Raw genomic sequence first — 26,605 nt, forward strand, 5'->3', positions numbered from 1 at the left:
ATGTCTAATTAATGACATTCCTATTGTACAAAAATATTGAGAATGCAAATACAATTTCTCAGCTAATTATTTCATTATATTGAAGTGACACATGTGAAGTGATAACTTAATGTGGTTTTCATGAGAACCAGCAATTGTGGACTTTCACTTAAAATTTTCAAGTGGAATGAAATGCACTTTTCTCATGACTACAGTGATTATTGTGACGCACACAGTCAAAGGCTTTGGCATAGTCAATGAAGCAGAAATAGATGTTTTTCTGGAACTCTCTTGCTTTCTCCATGATCCAGCGGATGTTGGCAATTTGATCTCTGGTGCCTCTGCCTTTTCTAAAACCTGCTTGAACATCTGGAAGTTCACGGTTCACATATTGCTGAAGCCTGGCTTGGAGAATTTTGAGCATGACTTTACTAGCGTGTGAGATGAGTGCACCCTGCTTATTTAACTTATATGCAGAGTACATCATAAGGAACGCTGGGCTAGAAGAAGCACAAGCTGGAATCAAGATTGCCAGGAGAAATATCAATATCTTCAGATATGCAGATGACACCACCCTTATGGCAGAAAGTGAAGAGGAACTCAAAAGCCTCTTGATGAAAGTGAAAGAGGAGAGTGAAAAAGTTGGCTTGAAGCTCAACATTCAGAAGACAAAGATCATGGCATCTGGTCCCATTACTTCATGGGAAATAGATAGGGAAGCAGTGGAAACAGTGTCAGACTTTCTTTTTTTGGGCTCCAAAATCACTGCAGATGCTGATTGCAGCCATGAAATTAAAAGACGCTTACTCCTTGGAAGGAAAGTTATGACCAGCCTAGATAGCATATTAAAAAGCAGAGACATTACTTTGCCAACCAAGGTCCGTCTAGTCAAGGCTATGGTTTTTCCCGTGCTCATGTATGGATGTGAGAGTTGGACTGTGAAGAAAGCTGATCGCTGAAGAATTGATGCTTTTGAACTGTGGTGCTGGAGAAGACTCTTGAGAGTCCTTTGGACTGCAAGGAGATCCAACCAGTCCATTCTCAAGGAGATCGATCCTGGTTGTTCATTGGAAGGACTGATGCTAAAGCTGAAACTCCAATACTTTGGCTACCTCATGCGACGAGTTGACTCACTGGAAAAGACTCTGATGCTGGGAGGGATTGTGGGCAGGAGGAGAAGGGGACGACAGAGAATGAGATGGCTGGATGGCATCACCAACTCGATGGACATGAGTTTGAGTGAACTCTGAGAGTTGGTGATGGACAGGGAGGCCTGGCGTGCTGTGATTCATGGGGTCGCAGAGTCGGACACGATAAGCAACTGAACTGAACTGAACTGAACAGTGATTAAGTAAAAAGTACCTTCTATATTTATGTGTATAGTACTACCTTATTTTAGCAAATATTTATCATTAAAGTAGGGTAGTGAGGTTTATGTGAGTAAATTATTACTGACAGTGAAACCCAAGGAATGTAAAGGGATATGGCTACCAACAGCTGCAAGAATCTGGACTATTCTTCTTTTTCAAAACACGGCTCCAGCAGTTGGTGTACGAATAGTGGTGGAAGAGAGGTCCTTTTACATAAAAACAACAGCAAAAAAAACCTTCAACCACTCACACCTCTTCAGCTAGAACAGCAGAATATCAAATACTGTAGTCTCAAATTTAAGCTGTAAAATAATGGTGGGGCCTGAGAGAGGGGAGAGAAAACTGGAGAGGGACTTGGTGGGGTTGATTGGAAGAAATTTGATTCTCCATTTTTTTGATTTAAGGGTTATCAGTTTCAAGGAGTGCAATTAGAAATAATAAAGCTTTTTCAGGAAAAAAATATATGTATATGTGTGTGTTCTCAGTCCTTTCCAACTCATTGTAACCCCATGGACTGTAGCCCGCCAGGCTCCTCTGTTCATGGGATTCTGTAGGCAAGAATACTGGAGTGCATTGCCATTTCCTCCTCCATGGGATCTTCCTGACCCAGGGATCAAACCCACTTCTTTTGCATTGGCAGGCAGATTCTTTACTGCGCTACCTGGGAAACCCCTCAGGAAAAGTGAAACTACATTAAATGTACAGTTTTCAAAAACTGACAATAGAGTACAGTATCTCACACTTTTGTGGTTCTTGCCAAGTCTAAAGATGGCTCTGGATACATTTCGGCCCTGAGCAATGAGGCCTCAAGTCTGGTGAAAGGCCACGTGACGTAACCTGTGCTACTCATCTTGATGAGGGGCTAAGGACAGCCTCTTACGGTTGATAGTTCAATTATGAGGCATATTGAATATAGGTTCTCCTCTGTATTTTCAGTTGGGCTAAGGTTTTTTTCTTCAATTTAAGAATTTTAATATTTCTGAAAGTCATACAACTTCTTTTGAAAGTCTAAGGAAGTTGTCAACAAATTGTTCCATACCCGAGTAGAGGCCTCCGTGATGCATGTTTGGTGACACCCGTCTTCGCTAACCCTGAACACTCTAGGATTTATCTGGCAGTTTCTACTGCCTTTCATTGGTTTGCCTCATACATAGAAATCAATGATACTTATGAGGAATTTTAGTCAATAATGAGGAGCTAAAATTTAAAATTTAGGGATCTGTGTTGATACTAATGCAAATAACCAAAGCATAAAATGAAATCTCAGAGACCCTTTGTGTGTGATGATGTTTGTTCATAGATAATGACAATAAATGGCATAATTTGTTTATTTGCCTGGAATTTGGCAAGTATCTTATGGAATGTATCAATAACAAACTGTTAGTCACTCAGTAGTGTCTGACTGTTTGTGACCCCACAGACCCCACAGACTGTATTCCTCTGACTTGGAATTCTCCAAGCAAGAATACTGGAATGGGTTGCCATCCCCTTCTCCAGGGGATCTTCCCAACCCAGGGGTCAAACTGGGTCTCCTGCATGGCAGGCAGATTCTTTGCCATCTGAGCCACCAGGGAAGCCCCAACAATCAATAACAAGGGGCATTCCAATTTCCAAAATGCTAAAATAGGAGAAAAATGTGATTCTTATAATCAAGGAAATTTGGTGTTTATCTGTTGACTTTTACAGTGGTAGAAATAAGAGGTACAAAAAAAAATCAGAAAGCTAATATTCAAGTAGCTTCTTGGTTCCTAATTTACCTTAGATAGTCCAATTTCCACCCATTGTCCTGCCATAATTATTGACCTTATGCTCTTAAAGGAGTCATTGGTTTGGGTGATCATTTATATGACTGTTCCATGTATTGGACACTTGTTGGTGATACTAACGGTGACAAGTCTCAAGAGAACTGAATAGTTTGATATACAATATATCATTAAATACATACAATAAATTCATAAAATCTTCAGGAAAACCTTGTTAAATCAGTCGTTCCTTTGCTGAAGAGGATACAAAGCTCAGTGAGATTAAATGTCCTGCCAAGCTCATTCACCTTTATGTTACAGAACCAAGACTCCAATCCAGATGTCCAGGGGCAATGAATTCTAGTGATTTTAATAATAATAACAGGAGGAGTGATTGCCATCATCATCATCACCTTAATAGTAAAGCTATCACTTACCCAGTGGAGGTTGGTGACTATTGTTTGTTTCACTGACCACTTGGCAATCTGGTGAAGGCCATGGACATCTTTTCAAGTACTGTTTTTTAAAGCATAAAATAAAATGCATAGTATTGCAAGGATATGAATTTTATTAAAATACAGTTACCAAAATTTTAAACTAAATATGTGATATTTTTATATTTTTAAATGCATAAAATAAGGATCTTGCACTATTATCTATTATTGTAATTTCAAAGAAGTGGTGAGCATAAGCATTATTTTGAGATGTCTATAAGTCTAACATGATACGAAAATATCTGTGACATCTCCTGGTGACAAAGTGGCAGGTTCTGCTAATGCTACTGTGATTTGTTACTTTCATTCATAATTGAAGGAAATTCTAAATTTCAGTTAGAGGATATTGAAAATAAAAATGTACTTTTTTCCCACTCAAGTGGGACCACCTCCAAATTTATGAACTCCCAAGGGATTCTAGGTTAAGAACTCTTAGTTTGAATAAACTGGCAAAATAACTATTATTATCCCCATCATACAACTGAATAAACTGAGGCCCAGAATATTCAGTAATGTGCCTAATATTTTTCACCCAATAGCCAAGAAGGGTGATATTAGCATCTGTGTATCACCTCCTGTGACTCCCCAGTGGCAATCACTATTGAGATGGGAACTCAGTAGCATCCACCCCTCTCTGAGACAGATGACCCCATCAGGATTAAAATCGCTTGCACCTTCTTCAAACACCAGTGATATCCTGGTGAAGATCGCAGATAACCAAAGAGAAGTTTGGGGCAAGGTCTCTGTGCCTGACTGTTTTTATTCAACTTTCCTCCAAGCGTTGTTAGTGTTCAGTCTCCCCCTGAGTGGTCCTCAGGTGGCTTTTCAGAATGATCATTATTTCCGATGTATTTGATGCTATTTTCTACCGTAGCTGTTTTCCTCTTCTACCTTTAGGTGATTACTGCTGTTGCTTATTACTATTCTCAGATGAGGGAAATTGTTTCTCTATACCTCCCCTAGCTCAATATAGATACTTATTTGGATTTTTTTTCTGTAATTGCTGTAATTCCTTAGCCTCTTTTTATCTAAACTATACCTATTAAATTATCTTAACTCTTCTCAAAGCTAAATTGCCTCATCTGTTTATTATTTTTCCTTCATTTTCTCTGAATACCTTAAAACTTACAAAGTATGTGAGGCAATTGTTAGAGCTCTAAGTAGTCCCAGGATGCATTTATTAGTTTCTGTAATTGAGTCTTACCGATTACACCATGTATTATTGTCCTCACGTTGTACTAACTCAAGCATAACAAGCCTTAAGATTTCTTTTTAAAATCATTTAATATTTTTAAAATTCTATGTACATGCCCCCTTGGCAGTTCAGCTGGTAATTGCTCATTCTTCCTCTTCCTGTTCATGGTGGCCATTTTATTTTGACACAGCTTGCACATTAGGATTTCTCATCTTTGATTGTGAAATGACCATGACACAGGGGCTGCTAAGGATGTCTTCTAGCACTGTTTTCACCTGAGAGAGAGATTACTTTGGCCGCACAGCTTTGTGAATGAGAATATCTTAGTATTCCATTATTGAAGGAATCTTAGAACTTTCACTTGCAGTTAGGTAATTGAAGAGCATTTTTTTATTGCTATCAGTTTATATAGCCTTATAGGAAGGATTTATTTTTAGCCCTTATAACAGATGTTGCAAAACTTTATATATTTGAAGAGCTTTATAAAATATACCCCTTCATGGATCACAGCCTTGTCATGGTGAAGGAGCTTGCGTAACTCAAGCTATAAGTCATGCTGTGCAGGGCCACCCAAGACAGATGGATCATAGTGAAGAGTTCTGGCAAAATGTGGTCCACGGGAGAAAGAAGTGGCAAATGACTCCAGTATTCTTGACTAGAGAACCCCGTGGACAGTATGAAAAAGAAAGAGATATGACACTGGAAGATGAGCCCCCTGGTCAGAAGGTGTCCAATGTGCTGCTGGGGAAAAGTAGAGGGCAATTACTAATAGCTTCAGAAAGAATGAAGCCTCTGGGCCAAAGTGGAAATGATGCTCAGCTATTGAAGTGCCCAATACTGAAAAGAACCATGTTGCAAAGAAGCCTGGAATGTTAGGTCCATGAATCAAGGTAAATTGGATGTGGTCAAGCAGGAGATGGCAAGAGTGAAGATCAACATTTTAGGAATCAGTGAACGAAAATGGATAGGAATGGGGGATTTTAATTCAGGTGACCATTATAACTATTACTGTGGACAAGAATCTCTTAGAAGAAATGGAGTAACCCTCAGAGTCAACAAAAGAGTCCAAAATGCAATACTTGGGTGTAATGTCAAAAACTGTAGAATGATATTGATTCATTTCCAAGGCAAGCCATTCAGCATAACAGTAATCCAACTCTATGCCCCAACCACCAATGCCTAAGAAGCTGAAATTGACCAGTTCTATGAAGACCTACACGGAGAAGGCAATGGCAACCCACTCTCGTACTCTTGCCTTGAAAATCCCATGGACGGAGGAGCCTGGTAGGCTGCCGTCTATGGGGTTGCACAGAGTTGGACACAACTGAAGCGGCTTAGCAGCAGCAGAAGCAGCAGCATGAAGACCTGCAATATCTTCTAGAGCTAACACCAAAAAAGATGTCCTTTTAATCATAGGGGATTGGAATGCGAAAGTAGGAAGTCAAGAGGCACTCAGAATCATAGACAACTTTGACCTTCCAGTACAAAATGAAGCAGGGCAAAGTCTAACAGAATTTTTTCAGGAGAACATGCTGGTCACAGCAAACACCCTTTTCAATAACCCAAGAGATGACTCTACATATGGACATCACCAAATGTCAATGACCAAATTGACCAAATGGTCAATACCAAAATCAGATTGACTGTGTTCTTTGCAGCCAGAGATGGAGAAACTCTATACAGTCAGCAAAAACAAGACCTAGAACTGACTGTGGCTCAAATCATGAGCTTCTTATTGCAAAATTCAAGGTTAAATTGAATAAAGTAGAATCCCCATGGACAGGGGACCCTGGTGGGCTATAATCCGTAGGGTCACAAAGAGTCAGACACAACTGAAGCAACTTAGCATGCACGCATACACAGGGGAAACAACTAGACCATTCAGGTGTGACCTAAATCAAATCCCTTATGATTATACAGTGAAGATGACAAATAGATCCAAGGGATTAGATCTGGTCGAGAGAGTGCCTGAAGAACTATGAAGGTAGGTTTGTAACACTGTATAGGAGGTAGTGATCAAAACCATCTGAAAGAAAAAGAAATGCAAGAAGGCAAAGTGGTTGTCTGAGGAAGCTTTACAAACAGCTGAGTAAAGAAGAGAAGTAAAAGGCAAGCGAGAAAGGGAGAGATACAGACAGCTGAGTGCAGAGATCCAGAGAACAGCAAGGGGAGATCAGAAGGCCTGCTTAAATGAACAATGCGAAGAAATAGAGAAAAACGGTAGACTGGGGAAGACTAGAGATCTCTTCAAGAAAGTTAGAGATATCTAGGGAACATTTCATGCAAGGATGGGCACGATAAAGGACAGAAATGGTAACGACCTAACAGAAGCAGAAAAGATTAAGAAGAGGTGGCAAGAATACACAGAAGAACTTTATAAAAAGAATCTTAATGACCCAGATAATCGTAATGGTGTGATCACTCACCTAGAGCTGGACATCCTGGAGGTGAAGTCAAGTGGGCCTTAGGGAGCATCACTGCAAACAAAGCTAGTGGAGGTGACCAAATTCCAGCTGAGCTATCTCAAATCCTAAAAGAAGATGTTGTTCAAATGCTACACGAATGTCAGAAAGTTAGTAAAACTCAGCAGTGGACACAGGACTGGAAAAAAAATTTTCATTCCAATCCAAAAGAAGGGCAATGCCAAAGAGTGTTGAGACTGCCATACGATTGCACTCATTTCACATGCCAGTACGGTTATGCTCAAAATCCTTCAAGCTAGGCTTCAGTGGTACATGAACTGACAAATTCCAGATGTACCTGCTGGGTTTTGAAGAGTCAGAGGAACCAGAGATCAAATTGCCAACACTTGTAGGATCTTGAAGAAAGCAGGAGAGTTCCAGAAAAACATCTTCTGCTTCATTGATTAAGCTAAAGCCTTTGTGTGGATCACAACTGTGGAAAATTCTTTAAGAGATGTGAGTACCAGACTACCTTACCTGCCTCCTGAAAAACCTATATGCAGGTCAAGAAACAAACAGTTCCAGACATGGAACAATTGGCTGGTTCAAAATTGGGAAAGAAGTATGACTTATATGCAGAGTACATCATGCGAAAGACCAGACTGGATGAATCACAAGCCAGAATCAAGAGTTCCAGGAGTAACATCAACAACCTCAATGGTACCACTCCAGTGGTAGAAAGTGAAGAGAAACTAAAGAACCTCTTGATGAGGGTGAAAGAGAAGAGTGAAAAATCTGGCTTGAAACTCAGCATTCAGAAAACTGAGATCATGGTCTGGTCCCATCACTTCATAACAAATAGAAGTGGGGAAAGTGGAAGAAGTGACAGATTTTATTTTCTTGGGCTCCAAAATCGCTTCGGACAGTGACTGCAGCCATGAAATCAAGACATTTGTTCCTTGGAAGGAAAGCTATGACAAAACCTAGACAGCATGTTAAAAAGCAGAGACATCACTTTGCTGACAAAGGTCCATATAGTCAAAGCTATGGTTTTTCCAGTAGTCATGTACAGATATGGGAGTTGGACCAGAAAGAAGGTTGAATGCTGAAGAATTGATGCTTTTGAATTGTGGTGTTGGAGAAGACTCTTGAGAGTCCCTTGGACTGCAAGGAGATCAAACCTGTCAATCCTAAAGGAAATTGACCCTAAATATTCATTATTAGGACTGATGCTGAAGCTGAAGTTCCAGTACTTTGGCTACCTGATGGGAAGAGCAAACTCACTGGAAAAGACCCTGATGCTGGGAAAGATTGAGGGCAAAAGGAGAAGTGGGCAGCAGAGGATAAGATGGTTAAATAGCATCAGGGACTCAGCGGACATGAATTTTTACAAACTCTGGAAGATAGTAGAGGACAGAGGAGTCTGGCATGTTGCAGTCCCTGGGTTCACTGAACAAGGCTGAATAATCCAGGAGAGAGATAATAATAACATGGACCAGTGGATGGGGTGAGAAGTTGTTAGCCTTCGGGGATATTTTAAGGGAAGAGCCAATAGGATCTGATGGTGAATTGTATGTAGAGTGTGAGAGAAAGGCGACCAGTGTGACCGCACAGTTGGAAGCCTGAGCAACTCGAATGGGAGGAGTTGGTTAGAAGGGTCTGAGGAGGTGATAAGGAGCTCAGTTTTGGACATGTTAAGTTTGAGCTATCAGACATCCACTTGGAGAAGTCAAATACACAGCTCAGTAAAAAAAGACTAGAGTTTAGGGGAGAAGTCTAAAAGTAGTCATGGTTATGGAGTTTTCTCCATATAAATGCTCCATCTGTATCAACAGGACTACTTTCCTTCTCTCGGTACCTCTGCCTCCTGTCCACTGGAAGCCCAGCTTCCATGCTTTCAACAGAGGGACTGCTATCTTTCCCTCCAGCGGATATAAGAGCCTCCAGTCCCCAGGGCCATGGGCTTCCCTGGTGGCTCAGCCATAAAAAATAACCTGCCAATGCAGGAGACGTGGGTTCGATCCCTGGGTGAGAAAGTTCCCCTGGAGTAGGAAATGGCAACCCACTCCAGTATTCTTGCCTGGAAAATCGCATAGTCAGAGGAGCCTGGTGGGCTACAGTCCGTGGGGTCTCAAAGAGTGGAACACTGAGTGCCTGAACAAGTCTCTTGAGTTAGCACTCTGCACAGGCCTCCTTCACCCCTCCTTATGAGACTCATTGGAAGTCACTCTGTCTGGGCTGTTCTCTCCCTATTCCTAATTCAGTTTTCATCTCTCCTTTCCTCCCCCAAGGGCCTTATAGTCAGCGGCCCCATAAGGCATTGGATGCTCCACCATTCCGTTCAACAAGTCAGTTGATTTTGTTTGATTGAGATGGTTTTGTTCAGCCTTCTCTGAGGTTCAATTCAATCGTCTATGGACAACTTGAGGCTGCTGCTGCTGCTGCTGCTAAGTCACTTCAGTCGTGTCCGACTCTGTGTGACCCCATAGACGGAAGCCCACCGGGCTCCCCCTTCCCTGGGATTCTCCAGGCAAAAACACCGGAGTGGGTTGCCATTTCCGAAGTTACTTTAATCATAAAACCAAATAACTAGTAACTCTTGCCCCAAGATTCTTCCTGGCCAAGATCATTTCTTTCATTCTTTTAATTCAACTAAGCAAGTAATTGGGCATTTCAGCATATCTGAAGGTGCTTTTTGAGAATGTTTTTTTAGACTTGCTCCTAAACCCATGTCAGCAGAGGAGGGATGGTCTAACATATGGGCAAGATTACAACCAGACTTTTTAATTTTTTAATGATAAAAATTCAAACTTTTCCACATATCCAAATTATATATAAACATATGTATCTTCTTTGAATCAATAATACAGAATATCCACTCATTCAACAAGTATTTATTGAGAAACTGTTACGTGTTCCTGGTGTTTCAGGTACCCTGTCATTAAGGAGTTCCCTGTAATTAGGGAGTCTCGGTTCAGTTCAGTCACTCAGTCGTGTCCGACTGTTTGTGACCCCATGGACGGCAGCACGCCAGGACTCCCTGTCCATCACCAACTCCCGGAGTTTACTCAAACTCATGACCATTGAGTCAGTGATGCCATCCAAGTCCCTGCCATCAGGGTCCAAACACTATTCTAAGAAGAGACTAGGAAAAAAAGCCCTTCGCGGAGAGTCGGACACGACTGAGCGACTGAACTGAACTGAACTGACTATTTTTGACCACTTCAACATCTAAAGATCAGAAGGATGAGGAAGCCAGCCAAGGAAAATGAGGAGGTACATCCAATGATGTGTGAGGAGAACAAAGAGTCCCAGAAGCCAAGGGAAGAAAGTGTTTGCAGGAACCAGCAAGTGACCAGTTCAGCTCCACAAAATATTTGCAATTTAATGCTAAGTGGTCTCAATCTTGGAATTTTCACTAACTTCTACAAAAATTCTAGGAGGGACAATTGATATTTGAGAGTGGGTTAGAAAAAGGAGGCACAATTAATAATCATACCATGACAGACAGACTGTCCAGAGCAAACAGGGATGTATGGTCATCCAATTTGGTTTCTGTCTCAGTAACTGTTAAATAAATACAGTTTGCTTCCTAAAGAAACAGCTTTACTGGAGTGTGACTTAATATTTTGCTTTTGGATTTAATTGAGGATCAATATTTAGGAAACAGTGTTATGAAAGGAGTTTCTGCCTCTTTTATAAAAACTGCTGTTAGAGACTCTTTCATAATTTTGTTCAATGTTCCTCACAGAAAGAACCATGTGGCAATTCCTCTCAGTATTGATTGCTGGCAAAGCTGTTAAAAAGAGGATAATCTGGAGCTGAAATAAGTTTTCCAAGGAGCTGGTGATATCCTTTCTTTTCCTAAGTAATTAGAGCTTCGTAGCACTTTGTTTTTTCCTCTTACCCTGGCAGCACTAGCTAAGTTACATCTCCAAGTTGCTGCTGGGGTATCGTGTCAGATTTTCCCAGTTGTGACCTTTTTTCTCCTCACATGTTTCTTGAGCACCCACCATGTACTGAGCTCTGTTATTTAAGCTAGAGGTGTGGTAGAGATCCACACAGCATCAATCCTTGCCTTCAGGGCATTTTTGGGGTTCTCAAGTTTACAGTACTTTTAAAATATGGTATTAGTGTCTTATAAGTTCTGAATTCAGTTGCTCAGTTGTGTCCAACTCTATGCGACCCCATGGACTGCAGCACACCAGGCTTCCTTGTCCATCACCAACTCCCGGAGCTTACTCAAATTCATGTCCATAGAGTCGGTGATGCCATCTAACCATCTCATCCTCCATCGTCTCCTTCTCTTCCCGCCTTCAATCTTTCCCAGCATCAGGGTCTTTTCCAGTGAGTCAGTTTTTCGCATCAGGTGGCCAAACTATTAGAGTTTCAGCTTCAGCCTCAGTCCTTCCAATGAATATTCAGAACTGATTTCCTTTAGGATGGACTGGTTGGATCTCTTTGAAGTCCAAGGGACTCTCAAGAGTCTTCTCCAACACCATAGTTCAAAAGCATCAATTCTGTCAATTAGTATCTTATAGGAAGACTTGAATTCTTTCAGGAGCAAGGTGCGTATAAAGAACAAATTGAATCAAACGTAACAGTGCAGCGCATTAGGTAGGGGTCTGGTGTGTTAGGAATGGAAGGCAAGGGGAGAGCTAGAGCCTTGAAGTTCATATTTGGGTACAGTTGTCTTTCATGAGGTTTCAGACCCACTGTTGTGCTTCTGAGAGAAAAGAAGTCAAGTTTAAGAAAATAAAATTACTTTTTAAGCTGTGTTTAGCATCTTTGCTAATATTAGTAAAGAGTGCTTGATCAAATAAAGCATTTAAGGATATTATCATAATCCAAACATGCTCTGAGTGCTTATCCACTGGCTGTGGAAAAAGGAGAATTAGTGATTAACAGTGCTTTAATATGGTACGCCGTTGGAGCGAATAAATATTTCAGTTCCAGATTATAAAGTAGCCTATTTTTGCAGGACATGAAAATAAGCAGTATTATTTTTGAAAGAAATAACCTGTCTACACATAAGAAAAGGAACTCCTTATCAGTTGTAACCTTGAATAGGGATTTAAAGAAGCTGCCATGGGCTTTCCAGCCAAGAGAAGGGGACTGGTTTGAAGTCAACTCAAAAGCTCTGCCTTGGCTGATAAGACCCCACTGTCAAAAACAAGAAACCCATCTCTGTGCCTACTAAGCATGCAACAGTGTCAGAGAAGAAAGGTCAGACGAAGGAAGGGATCCTCTTTTAAACAATTTGGTTCTTACACTTTGATGGCAGCATGGCAGGTACAAGAGGAGAAAGGCAGGGAAAATCCACGCGAGGGAGGAGGTTGAGAGAGGGATGGAGAATGAAAGAGGCAGAAGCAGCTGCTTTCACAAAGCCAGCTGTGTTGGAAATTTCTCTTTACAGCTGCTTATTGAAATGTGTATGAAACCAGCAACACAAAACACTTGGACAGTGTATTATGTTAAAGGAATCAAAATTTAATTGTAGAGACTATGAGTCCCACTGATTTCAACTATTGATTATGTTGCTTCAACATGCAGGAATAAAATTAAAAGCTGAGATAGACAACAAGCTTCCATGTAAGCTCTGAAGCCTGTCTACCAGATACTCTGGCTACTGGGTCATTTTTGTCCCTCAAAGAAATGTGAATACAGTCATAGTTCCAGTATAATATAAATAGAATTCTTATTTCTTTTAGCCTATGTTTATGCTATATCTTTCAGCCTTCCGACTCACTGTCGTTACCATAGTGACATTTATAAGAGGGATCGTGTGTTTTCCATAAGTTTAAGGGCTATCCGTGGGCCTTAACCAGCTCAAGAGAATTCACTGAGATCTAGAGTGCTTGGAGCAACATTGTGAAAATTGGATTGCCTGAAAACACAGGTTTGACTCACAAGAGAAACCTTCTGTGCACACACAGAGAATGATAGGGTTGGAAAGGGGTCTCCGGAAGCCATTTATTCCGGGCTGTCTCCAGGCAGCATGGTGGCTAAACCACAATAGGTGTCTGCGATTTTAGTACCAGTGTAACTTACCCAAGACTGCCCCTTCTCCCGAGCCACAGCCAGTTTACCTGTCAAATAAAAACAACGTATGGCCCTCCACCTTGTCATCCTCTCTTTCCTGACTCTCCCCCCGGGTCCCCAAGGTTGTTCAAAACTGAATGCTGGCGACTGCCAGAAATGAAAGTCTGAACCTCAGGGTAGACATGATCAGAAAGGAAAACCTGTTCTTGGTTTTGCCCAGCAGGGAGAAACCTCTTTTCCTCTCACCCCGTCTTGACAGGTGTTTGACCTAAAGCTCCGTGAAGCACTCCCCTACCCCATTTATATACCCTTGGAAATGGGAATCCCAGGGTCTCTAGCCGCACTGGAGAAAATGACTGTAGCAACTCAGTGCATGGTCTCTTAGGCTGATTCCTTCTGAGAACTTGTTTTGAGCTTACCACCTGACCAAACAGCGTCACCACCATCATCTGTAAAATATTGACTTTTACTGGAGCAGGGACATGGTACTGAGACTGATTGCCCTGTGTTGGGGGCAGCGGGGGAGGGGGTGCGTTTACTTCTTTGAAGATTGAACTAAGGAGGCTGAATGATTAATTCAAATAATTAGGAGTCTTTTTTCTCATCATTTGATTTTGGGGATTGCAATTTTCGTTCTAAAGACAGGTTGCCTAGGTTATGAGAAAATAAAAGCTTTAAAACAAACAAAAAAAAAGATGCCAAGTTTGGGAGGAGAGGAGATGTTGAGCTTGGGTCTATATTTCTGAAGAAGAATTATCTGGAGTTTTATAAAAGCAAAGAACACAAACATCACCCTTGTGTTTATGTTAGGAAGTAAGCATTTGAAAATATGCAATATGTATTTTAAACACTGTTCTACTTTTTAATCTTGCGTTGCACCCAAAGAATGCTAATGGTTACCAAATTGTTCTTTGGCAGAGTAAGCTGACCCTTAAAAAAGAAAAGAAGTGACAGGATGTGATTTGAGCACAAAACAAACGTATGAATCTTCAACCCTAAGCAGATATTAGCTACTCCAGCAACCCCAACCTAGGAGGTTAGCCAGCAGCTTTTCTCTGCATTGCATTATGTCCATTACAGGGCAACGAAGGACAGTTTCCACGACTGTTTAAGAAAGAGGTGTTTCTCCTCATTAAGGGAGCAGGGCGAGGAGTTTACCCGTAGTGTCTGAGCTTGTCACTGAGCTTCTCAGCCTCCCCATCTATATGTTTGCCTCAACTGGTGCTGGTTATCTCAGCGGTAAAGCATTCAGTCTCCAGAAGGGAGGTTTCTCCCTACGTCCTGTAAGTAGGAGGGTGGATGTTTTGTTCTGTGTGCAGAAATGGGTTGAGCGAAACCAGCATGGGTCTGCTGCACTGTCACTGGCTATAAGCAGCTTTCCAAACCGACACTGTGTCCCACTGGCCCACAGCGCAGCGAGGGACACGGATGTCTGTGACAACACATTCCTGAGAAGCAGCAGTTGTAACGGCCCTGTGACCCGGCTTATTCACCCCAGTTTCTTTGTGCAGAGAGATTTTGTTTTCCCAGCTCTTTGGCCATGTGCTAACGATTAGACAATGATGCCATCAGTGAGGAGGAAAAGCAGTGTCATGGATGGTGGGTGGTTTGTTTTCTTAGTTCCATGTTGAAAACATATGGAAATGTTTATATATAAATAGACAACAATAGACTGCTGCCGTCATGTTAGCAACAGCTAATAAAATTCTACATGAATAGAAATCTAGCACATCTCTACCTACGACAGAATTCTGATTTACTGAAATCTGCACATCCTGTCTAATTCGGGTTGAAAAAGATATTTTATTATTTTAGGCTTTTTATTCCTAGTTGGTAGGAAGTGGTGGAGCAAGGGTTTGGTTTTGTTTTTGTTTTCAATCTTCTCTTTGCCTAATCAAATTACTTTGTTAGCAGGGACAATAAATTCTGTCCAAACAGATTTTGTATTGTGATCATGCAAGAAAATTTTAAACTCTATACATTTGTTTGACTACAGTCTTTGTATTTTTTAATTAAAAACAAGGACCCATGGCCTGACAATTGGAAGTAAGCATGAGCAGACAGAGTATTGGAGGGGCTGAGCCCATGGGCCTGGGGAGGCAGACCTCTGAGCTTGAAATCTGACCACTCCACTCACTAGCTAGGTAAGCTTGGGGAAGTTAGTCAACCTGACCAGACTTCAATTGCTTCATCTGTGAAATGAGAAATATAATAGCACTTATAAAATGATTATAAGCATTACCTGGGCTAAGCTATAAGTCATGTCACACAGTGTCTGGCACGTTGGAATCACTGCAAAGATGATACCTGTTATCATTATATGCAGCTAACAGGATGGTATATATGGAGTCCTTTCTTGAAAACCTGAGAGGTATGGCTCTTAAGTGGTAAGACCAGTAACAGCAACTACTGATGAAGTACTCATTATGCGCCAGGCTCTACAATGCCCTCTTTCTTACAACTCAATGAACTGGGGTGCCATCATTATCCCCATTTCACGGCAGAAGAAACTGAGAAGTCACACAGACTGCCCAGGGTCACAGAGCTTATGACTGGTCAGTCTGAGGATTAAACTCAGACCGAATAGTCCCAGGGCCCATACTTGTTATCACTGTGCTAAACCTAGTAACACATAGTATCTGACACCTTTGAAAGTGCCCTTATTTAAATTATTCTCAATATTCCTATCAGCATCCTGGCGTTGCATGGTACCATTCATAGATGGTGGGATACCCTGGCCCTTGTTCATTTGCAGATGTAGAGGGTCAGGAAGCCCTTCATGCATATTTTTTAAGGAGCTTGGACAAGTTCATCTCACACAACGACTTGCACTGTGGTCCACAAAGATCTTTTCTTCGAAGACCCTTAAAGTTCCATGTGCCCGGGCTCATTATTCAAGCCTGGGTGCATGCTCCGTCACTTCAGTTGTGTCTGACTCTTTGTGACCCCATGGACTGTAGCCCACCAGGCTCCTCTGTGAATGGGATTCTCCAAGTAAGAATACTAGAGTGGGTTACTGTGCTCCTCCAGGAGATCTTCTCAACCCAGGGATTGAACCGGAACCTCTTACATCTCCTGCACTGGCAGGCATGTTCTTTACCACTGTCTAAGCCTAGAAAAAAGCATTTGTTCCAGCCTACAGATGGAAATGCTAAGGTCAAGGCATCATGACTTGGGAACAGAGAGAGAGGCCAGATACTCCTCTCAGCAGTCCAGAATGTCGGTTGTTGAGCCAGGAGTACAGTTGAGTGGGTCCAGGGCTGGGCATGCCTCACCAGGCTGATGCCCAAATCACTACCTAGCTCTGCTTTCAACTAAAAAATATATAGTCAGGATCAAATTGGGTAATTTTCTTATTGGAAGGATGGGAGTCTGTGAGAAGTATAGGAACCCTCACAGACATTACCTAACTCTGTCTTTATTTGAAGATATATTGTGCTATTTCTTTTCTCATTTTTATAGGGGAGGAAAAGAATTTGGGGTGGGAGCAGTGGGCACATAAGGGGACAGGGTTAACCCTGACAAATTCATGTCAACTTGTTGACCAGCACCAGTGTGCTAGCTGAATGAGCCCTGAATGTAAGGCATTAATGCAAATATTTTTACATGTTATTAACTCTAATGATGCTACCTTCTTGCAGTAGCCACAGCTGAAAGCACAGAAAAGTGTTTCATTTTGTTTTTAATCATAATTGCCTTGGGTCTTTCTCTGAAAAATCACCTTGAAGACAGAAATTCCTTAGAAGTGAAAGTGGAAATACCAACAGACTTCTATTTTGTCAACCTTCTCATTATCAATGACAACAGAATGGGCCACAAAGTTCAAGAGCACAGAGTCCAGGCCTATAAGTGTTAGAAACGTCCTTCTTTAGAACCCACCACTGTTCTTGCTGTTGTAACAATGCCCATCCACGGCAATAGGAAATCATTATAAAAAGTATCTGTTTCACAAAAGAAAACAATAGTTATGCAACCCTGAAATTGTTATGCAAGTGAAAAATCATGCTAATTCAGAACAGGTGTAACTCCATGCTAGCTATAGCAGTGTGGAGTTTTGGAAATCATAGTATTTCAGACCCAGCTCTCTCATTTGCCAGCTGTGTGACTTTGAGCAAGTCACTTAACCTCTCTGATCCTCAGTTCCTTTTCTATAAACCACTAGCAATGATAAAACTGCCCTGTCTACTTTATGGGTTATGGAAGAAGATCAAAGGAGATTGTAAACATGAAAGCCCTCTGAAAGCAATGTAAAAATGTCATTATTGATTTTTACTAGGTGAGTAATGACGATGCCAGCTTAAGAATAACTCGACCAAGGTAGTATTTGGTCAGTCTTGAAGAAAAGAATGGTTCCTGAGAAATAGATGGCCAGGCCAGTTTAAACTTGAAAGAACCTTAAACTTTGAAAGCCTTTGGGCTGGGTGGCAATTGAGCTGTGCAGTCTGGTGAGGGCCCCTTTTAGGCTCTTGCTGTGACAATATTGGCTACATGAAATCACTGTGCTTTCTCACCAGACTTTATTTGGGAAAAGTTTACACACTAGCAGCCTGGCAGAGCTGCTGGGGTTTAGAGTTCTACAGTTGTACCCCAGAGAGAGCAGCATTTCACTGGCGTTCTATTACCTCCCTCCCTGGGGACTCAACAGATGGCACAACAACAGAACCAGAAACCCAAGACAAACCTGTCGGTTGGATGCTTTTAAGCCTTTGCAGAAGCCACAATTAAAATAAGGCAGAATGTCCATCAGGAGGAAAGAGGTACAGTGAAACAGGCCCACAGAGCATACCTTGTTTTGGCCTGAACGTGGTTCATGCTATCTGGAGATCCCCACTGTAGAAAAGGAATTGTATCTGGTACAAGTTAAGCTGTTAAGAAAATTGATTGAAAGAATAGTATTGATAATAGCAATAATTGAGTGATTTTAATATGGAGCTTTATATTTATTTTCGTTGAATTTAAAGAAAATCTTTCCAAGTCAACTCAAGTTTGGCAGATCCCAGGATGAGTAAGTTTGCATCTCCGAACTGTTAGTAATATGCAGACCAGACCCCAAGTCCAGCAGAGCCTCCTGTGTTTTGGCAACAACTAGTAAGGAGATAAAGTCTCTGATTGTTGTTTTTTCAAAGAGAAAGCAGAGATGCTGCAGATATGAACCAAACACTTATCTCTTTTGTTTAGGCAAATAGTTCCAACTACAGCCTCGTGATGGAGTCTGATCTGGGAACCTTCTTACCCTCTGGGCTGAAGTTCACTGGCTCTGACACGGCCAGGATCATCATGGAGGAGATCATGAGCCTGCTGCAGCCCATCAACGTCACACAGGTCCTGAAGGCTGGAGATGGGACGGACATTAACTTCTGGATCCAAGATGGAGTGCCTGGTAAGAGCAGAAGATGAAGTTGGGGTTCTTTACATACTGCCAGCGATTTAAAACAAAGTTTCTGTTCTAACTCTCCACAACAGATACTGGTAGGTCAATTAATACATGGAAACCCTTAGCTTTTGTCTACAAGATATAATCTGATGATTTCCAATACTGGGATAATAATACTTCTTTATATTTCTTTTGTCTACAAGATATAATCTGATGATTTCCAATACTGGGATAATAATACTTCTTTATATTTGTTTATCCATCTGTCTTCTCTTTCTAAAGTACAAGTTCCTCTCTCCAAGAAATTCTGATTTAATGATTCCGGGATTGGGCCTAGAAGTTGGTTTGGTGTTTTTAAAAACAGGTATATGGCGATTATAGCACAAATGATCTCCTGACCAAAATTTATGAAATAGAGTAGAAGACAATTCAGTTCAGTTCAGTTGCTCAGTCGTGTCTGACTCTTTGCGACCCCATGGACTGCAGCACGCCAGGCCTCCCTGTCCATCACTAACTCCCGGAGTTTACTCAAACTCATCTCCATTGAGTTGGTGATGCCATCCAACCATCTCATCCACTGTCATCCCCTTCTCCTCCTGCCCTCAATCTTTCCCAGCACCAGGGTCTTTTTCAATGAGTTAGTTCTTCGCATCAGGTAGCCAAAGTATTGGAGTTTCAGCTTCAACATCAGTCCTTCCAATGAACACCCAGGACTGATCTCCTTTAGAATGGACTGGTTGGATCTCCATCCAGTCCAAGGGACTCTCAAGAGTCTTCTCCCATACCACAGTTCTAAAGCATCAATTCCTTGGCACTCAGATTTCTTTACAGTCCAACTCTCACATCCATACATGGCTACTGGAAAAACCATGGCCTTGACTAGATAGACCTTTGTTGGCAAAGTAATATCTCTGCTTTTTAATATGCTGTCCAGGTTGGTCATAACTTTTCTTCCAAGGAGTAAGTGTCTTTTAATTTCATGGCTTCAGTCACCATCTGCAGTGATTTTGGAGCCCCCCAAAAATAAAGTCTAACACTGTTTCCACTGATTCCCCATCTATTTGCCATGAAGTGATGGGACAAGATGCCATGATCTTAGTTTTCTTAATGTTGAGCTTTAAGCCAACTTTTTCACTCTCCTCTTTTACTTTCATCAAGAGGCTCTTCAGTTCCTCTTCACTTTCTGCCATAAGGGTGGTGTCATCTGCATATGTGAGGTTATTGATATTTACTCATACTGATATCCTTCTAGTTCTAGTCCTGTGCTGCAGAAACTTCTCTGACCCAAATAATCCCCTACCCAAAACCAAAGTATCTGAAATTTTACCATTAGAGATTTATTATTTGAGGTTGGGAACATTTTGTTAGTCATTTTTTCCTAATGCAAAGACTGCTTTAAGAGGTTGGACATAAACTAGTTTATCCTGATCAGTGATTCATCAGGTTGATATTTTTAAGACAAGTCCTGGACAGGTATGAAATTATGTAGTAGAACTAGGCATGGAATATTTACAGGCTAAGAAAGAAGACAAATTTCTTTTGTAAATTTACTGAGACTGGCCATGGGAGAGGGCTATTGATGATATTAGACCTCTGTAAACAGAGGTTGTTCCTTCGACACCATTATATCCATAACCAAAAACACTGTTAAAAAAATCTATTTGCATATTATTCTGTACTTGTATTATGCAAACAGGAAGTCTAGCTTTTGAATAGTCCTAAAAATTACAGTTTCAAGAAGCATTTTTATAGCTACAAAATATTTCACAAACTTTTTTTAAGTCTCTCTAGATCTACCCCACTCTAGTCTTTTTTTTTCAGCCTGAAAAATAGGCTTTATCAATAACTTACTGTATGGATTTAAGGTTTTTTTAAGTTCATTCTTTAGATATTATAGATTAAAGCATATTTTAGATGTTAAGGTTGGTAACAGTCTTTTATAACTAAAAAGAGAAGGAGCTTTTCTTTATTGTAAGACAAGGACCTAAATTCTCTCCAGTGGTTTGTGTATACTTTAACTATATTTTGAAATAACTTAAAACAACATTTCCATTTTCAGGGCTGTGGTTCGTCAATACAGAACTGAAACTCTCTACATATATGTGCTTTTAATCATGATCAAGGTCTAGCGGAAGGGCGTTTGCCCTCTGAATTGTATAAAATGTTTTTGCTTGAATTTTAGATTTTTCTTGACCCATAAATTTTCCAGAAAGAATCTTCTTAAAATTTCAGAACAGCCCAGTAAGTTTGCTGGGTGGTAAGAAGTGAGAAAAAATACCTGCCAGGTTGTGGGTGAATTAGCCTGAAGACTGGAGGTGGTGAAAGGGGAGGGGAGGAGCTGAAACCAAGGACAGGAGGAGAACAAAAACACGTGTGCTCCCTCCTGCCAGGTGGTTTCTGCTTTTGTTGCACTGGACACTTGAGAATCAGCTCTAGCTTTATTCCTTCCATGTGGATAAGAATGGTTCTATTTGGAATTAACAAGTTGATTTGATTGTCTTCACAAAGGTAAGGAGGGCTTCCCCTCTTGCCACAGTGAGGAATTTGAACCCCATTGTAATTACTTAAGAGCTCATGTGAGTTATAATTTACTCAACATTTAAAAAACTAAGATCATGGCATCCAGTCCCATCACTTCACAACAAATAGAAAGGGAAAAAGTAGAAGAAGTGACAGATTTTATTATCTTGGGCTCCACAGCCCCTGCTGATGGTGACTGCAGACATGAAATGAAGACACTTGCTCCTTGGAAGGAAAGTTATGACAAACCTGAAAAAGAAAGTGACAGTGTTAATTGCTCAGTTGTATTCAACTCTTTGTGACCCCATGTGCTGTAGCCTGCCAGGCTCCTCTGTCCATGGGATTCTTTAGGCAAGAATACTGGAATGAGCAGCCATTCCCTTCTCCAGGGGATCTTCCTGAACCAGGGATTGAACTTTAGGACTGGCTGGATTTCCTGCATTACAGGCAGATTCCTGCATTACAGGCAGATTCTTTACTGTCTGAGCCACGAGGGAAGCCCCTAGACAGCATATTAAAAAGCAGAGACATCACTTTGCCAACAAAGATCCATCTAATCAAAGCTATGGTTTTTCCAGTAGTCATAAGGCTGAGTGCCAAAGAATTGATGCTTTCCGACAGCAGTGCTGGAGAAGACTCTTGGGTCCCTTGGACCGCAAGGAGATCAAACCAGTCAGTCCTAAAGGACATCAACCCTGAATATTCATTGGAAGAACAGTTGCTGAAGCTGAAACTCCAATACTTTGGCCACCTGATGCGAAGAGCTGACTCATTGGAAAAGATCCTTATGCTGGGAAAGATTGAAGCCAAAAGAAGGAGGCAGCAGAGGATGAAGATGGTTCAGTTCAGTTCAGTTCAGTCGCTCAGTCGTGTCCGCCTCTCCGCGACCCCATGAAAGATGGTTAGATAGCATCAATCTATCTAAATGGTTATATAGATTCACGGCTCAATGGACATGAATTTGAGCAAACCCAAGGACACAGTGAAGGACAGAGAGGCCTGGTGTGCTGAGTTCATGGGGTCGCAAAGAGTGGGACAGAACTGAGTGACTGAATGGCTTAGCGACTGAACAAAAACAATATAATTTACCTGACTCCTGCTAGCTACCAGACACCCGGTCAGGCTCTCTGCAGACACTGTCTTTTTGCTCTCGATGACCACCTGAGAGTTAGGTACCATTACTCCTGTTCTGAAGGTGAAGAAGCAGACTCAGAGGGACTGAATGACTCGCCCAAGTCTATCTGACTCTTAAGTGCGGAAGTCACCCTGAGAACAGGCCACTTTGGTTTCAAGGCTGGTGGCCCCTTTCCCACAATATGCAACAGCACGGGGCATCTGGAATGCTGAGATGGTCTTCCAGATCTATGACAGTGTCTGAAATGTTTATCTTGCTCGGCTCTTGCTTATACAAAGGATTTCAGTTCATTCCTGCTCCAGAATAATTTACCCCTGGGGAAAGGAGTCTGTTATTGTAAATAACTGCTTATTTCTTCTCACATTCTTTGTCCCACTCCCCTCTCTATCAGGAAGGTTTGTGTAAACTTGGTAGCTCATTTAGACTGCAACTTATCTTTCCTGGAATTCTTTTTCATTCCGTTTATTGTGAGATGGAACCAAATTATTGCTGTTTTCCCTTCTTATTATTATTGAGCTCTCTCCTGGTATTTCAAGTTTGAGCTCTTCCTGGAAGAAATAATGGAACTGTTTATAACTCTTGTTACCCATCAAAAAATTTTGGAACTTCAGAAAAAAGATGGAGAACCATAGTTAATCTGAAAAAGAAAATTAAAATATACTAGTTGTGTACTCAGAATTCTTGAAGACATGGCAAGTAACAGTGAGTTAAACCTAAAAATAGGACTCAAAATACTAATTTAGTTATGATTTAAATAACTGTTCAGCTCACTTTTGAAAAACTAATGAGAAATATTTCCAAATTCCATTCATCCTTTCTTCTTTCTCTTTTTCTTCCCTTTCTTTCCTTGAACTAATAAATATTTATTGAGCCCTTTCAAGTCATTGGCCTATCACATTTCTGTAGTGTGATGACTGAGCCCCATTTTTTAATGGTTTTTGTATACTCTGTATCAAAATACTAATTAAGAGCACAGATAGGATTAAAATTCAACATGATTTTCATTAATTATAGAAGTCAAATGGATAAATTTATGAAACGATCATCTTTGGAGAGGAGATAGGATATTCTTCATCCATCTAGGTGATGTCCATGATGAACAGAATAACTATAAACATAAATATAAAGCTTTGGGTGGGAGGAAAGTTTTTTAAAAAATCTTAGATGTGTGTCTCACATAAACTCTGTGTTCTAGACATCTTCATACTCAAGCCACCACCCACTTCCACCCTCTTCCATACTTCTTCCTATTTTCTCTCCAAATCCTAAATGCTCTTTAAGGCTCACTCCATATTTATCCGTGTCTGGGAATCCTTCTTTAACACAGCCTGGTGCTCTATTGCTTTTCTGAATTTCTAAAACACTTCTGTAGCCCCGAGTATGGCACTCGAGTCACACACTAACATTGTCCTTGGGTTACTAGAAATTTCCCTTCATCCTGCCTCCTATACTCAATGATCAGTTCTTTGAGGTCAAGGGTTTCTATTTCTAGAATTGTGTCCTCTTTAGCTCTTAGTTTAACTTTGGGAAACATTTAAATTCTTATAAATATCACAAGAGAAAAAAAAACATAGAAGCAATTGTTTTCTCAACAAGCTTTGGGTCCTTCAGCTTAAGAATGTGGCTAAATTAAAAGATGCTGGGAAAAAAAGACATACAGATGGAAGGAACGACAGATGGAAAGGTGACATAAATTAAGGAGGTTAGAGTAATCAGGATTATTTACCTTAAAGGAGTAAAGACTGAGAGAGGATGTTGATTAGTATTTTCTAGTACATTAGTGATTCTTATACCTAAAATGGTAAACAGTTGTTCCCTGACTCTCTTCGAAAGATGATATAAGAGCATCGAAAGTGTCCAAGATGCATTTAGGTTAGTCTCTATTGATTCCAGATAGCAGAGATGCTTTCAATCTTACATTTTTGCCTGATTTTCCAATTATGAGGTCTGAGTTAGAGTGACAGGAATCTATTTCATTCTGAACATGTCAGTAATAAGATATAATTCATGGTGCTCAGATGTCCATAAATGCATCCTGCTTGAACACTTTTCTTTAGAAACTCTTCTATAAAATATACATTAATGAAAAAGTTAAATACTCTGTTAAGGTGACCTGAGGGAGTGAGCCCATCATGACTGCACATCTTCCAATAAGAGTTTCTTCCTCTGCTTCAGAATCTGAGAAGCAGTCTTCTGCTGATGATCTTGGCGAGTAGTAGACAGTGCGCTGGGAAGGATTAGAGAGTGTGTTCTGGGTTCACAACTTTGAACTGCCTGTGCCATCTTGGGCAAATGATGTAAGTTTTCTCAGCCTCGCACAGTTATTATTAAGCGTTCTTTTTATATAACTTTTTTAATTATTTATTTATTATTTTTGGCTGCGCTGGGTCTTCGTTGCTGCTGCAGGCTTTCCCTAGTTGTGGCAAGTGGGGGCTACTCTCAAGTCGCAATGTACTGGCTTCTCCATGCAGTGGCTTCTCTTATTACAGAGCACAGACTCCAGGGCGCACAGGTTTCAGTAGTTGCAGGCCGTCAGCAAAGTCATTGTGGTGCCTGGGTTTAGTTGCTCCACAGCATGTGGAATCTTCCCCGACCAGGGGCTGAACTGGTGTCCCCTGCACTGTAAGGCAGATTCTTAACCATGGGACCACCGGAGAAACCCAAACGATTTTTATCCTGCTGTGTGGCACTTGGGAATCAATAGTAAAGGAGACCGACAAGATCCACAGTCCCTACAGTCTAGTGAGTGAGACTTGATCATCTCATATGTAAAATGGGTATGGTCACCACCAAGCCCCCACATATGCTCTTCCTCCTTCTCTGTCCTCTCTCTCACTGACCAGGACCACCACACAATCATCCAGGACACGGAACCAAACGCTCTCAAGTCCTGTTTACTCCAAATTCCTCTTATTTTTAAAGCCCATTCTCTCCTCTCTACCCCACAACCCTTATCCCAGCAGTACTCACTGATTTTCCTGTGGCAGCCTGCTGCTAGCATCTCAGCCTGCATTCTTTGTTCCCTTCCATCTAATTGTCTCACTTCTTCCAAAGTGAACTTTCTAGATAAAAAATCAGACTATTTCCCTTCCATCTAATTGGCTCACTTCTTCCAAAGTGAACTTTCTAGATTAAAAATCAGAAGCTGCAACTTAGAACAGTAGTAAAGGGATTTTTTTAATTTACTTTAAAAAAGAACTCAGGAGTAGGTGGTTACAGAATGCTTAATTTAGTCATCAATCATACCGAAGAGCTTGGTTCTTTACATCTTTCCACTGCTCTATCATCAACATGAATTCTGTCTTCAGGCTTGTCCCCTCGTGGTCCCAAGATGGCTGCAGTTGTTCCAGGCAACAGATTCTCACACATTGTACCGTAATGGAAGAGTGAATGTCCATGACTGGCCCTTTAAACAGTGAGGCAGTCTCATCTCATCAGAAGCTTTAAAGCAAATTGTTCTTCAGTTTCATCGGCCAAAATTGTAACATGTTTGTGGCACCAAAGTTGGATTATATTGATTAAATTTTACTTCCTGGGTCTAGGGTGGAGCCCAGTCTCCCCTGAAAATGTAGTCTCCTGATGCGTGAGAATAACTGGGATTCTTTAGGAAGATGAGGTTCCCACTTGTGAGCAGCGAAGAGTAGCAGCATATTTAATCATCTCTCCTCCTTGCTTAAAATCGTTCATTGTCTCCCCACTGTTTTCCATGTCAGTTCTCTGCTTAGCCTGAAATTCAAGGCCCTCCTGGTCTCACCCTGGGCTGCTGTGCAGCCTCCCCTCTCACGGCCATCCCGTTTTCCTGTCCGTCTCTTATTCACGCAAGTCTCGTTCACTGAGACCCCGGTGCACCCTGTGCTCTCCTTTTCCTTGTCACGGGGCTGCCTCGTTCTGTCTGCTTCACCAGCTGAGTCCTACTCGTCCATCATTCGGCACCCTAGTCCCTTCTCACAAACCTTCTCTAATCCCTAGCTGGCTGGGGGAGCAAACCTTGGATGTGTTCTCGTAACCCCCTGTTCACCTCCCCTCGTGGCAGTTACCCTTTTAGAGCTGTGATTGCGAATTCCTCGTCATTTGCAGCACCTAAGGAGGGCCTGGCCCTTGACAAAATGGCCTGAATCAAATGCTGAATCAGTAGCATCTAGGTTTGTAGGAAGAATGAGATGTTGTTCGAGAGGTTTGTAAACTGAAATGCTGTAAGTTGTGATTACTGTAGTGATAACTTTGCTTCATCAAGCTGTCCTGTTACGTATTGTTCTTAAAATCACATTTTAATTTCTTTCATTTTTTTAAGAATAGTTCAGACTCTGCTGCTGCTGCTGCTAAGTCACTTCAGTCGTGTCCAACTCTGTGTG

At 41.3% G+C, this 26,605-nt stretch overlaps 1 protein-coding gene across 1 annotated transcript in view; it reads left to right on the forward strand.

Annotated features, from left to right (window-relative positions):
- The window catches only part of CPQ (carboxypeptidase Q), a 424,132-nt gene that overhangs the window by 323,988 nt on the left and 73,539 nt on the right, over nt 1-26,605 (forward strand). Inside the window, exon 6 of the mRNA XM_055432597.2 lies at nt 18,403-18,604. Coding sequence (XP_055288572.1) covers nt 18,403-18,604 — 202 coding nt within the window. The remainder of the gene's footprint in view (nt 1-18,402; nt 18,605-26,605) is intronic.

Source organism: Moschus berezovskii, chromosome 16, assembly GCF_049115385.1.
Source record: "Moschus berezovskii isolate FMDL1 chromosome 16, NW_MosBer_1.0, whole genome shotgun sequence".
NCBI lineage: Eukaryota > Metazoa > Chordata > Mammalia > Artiodactyla > Moschidae > Moschus > Moschus berezovskii.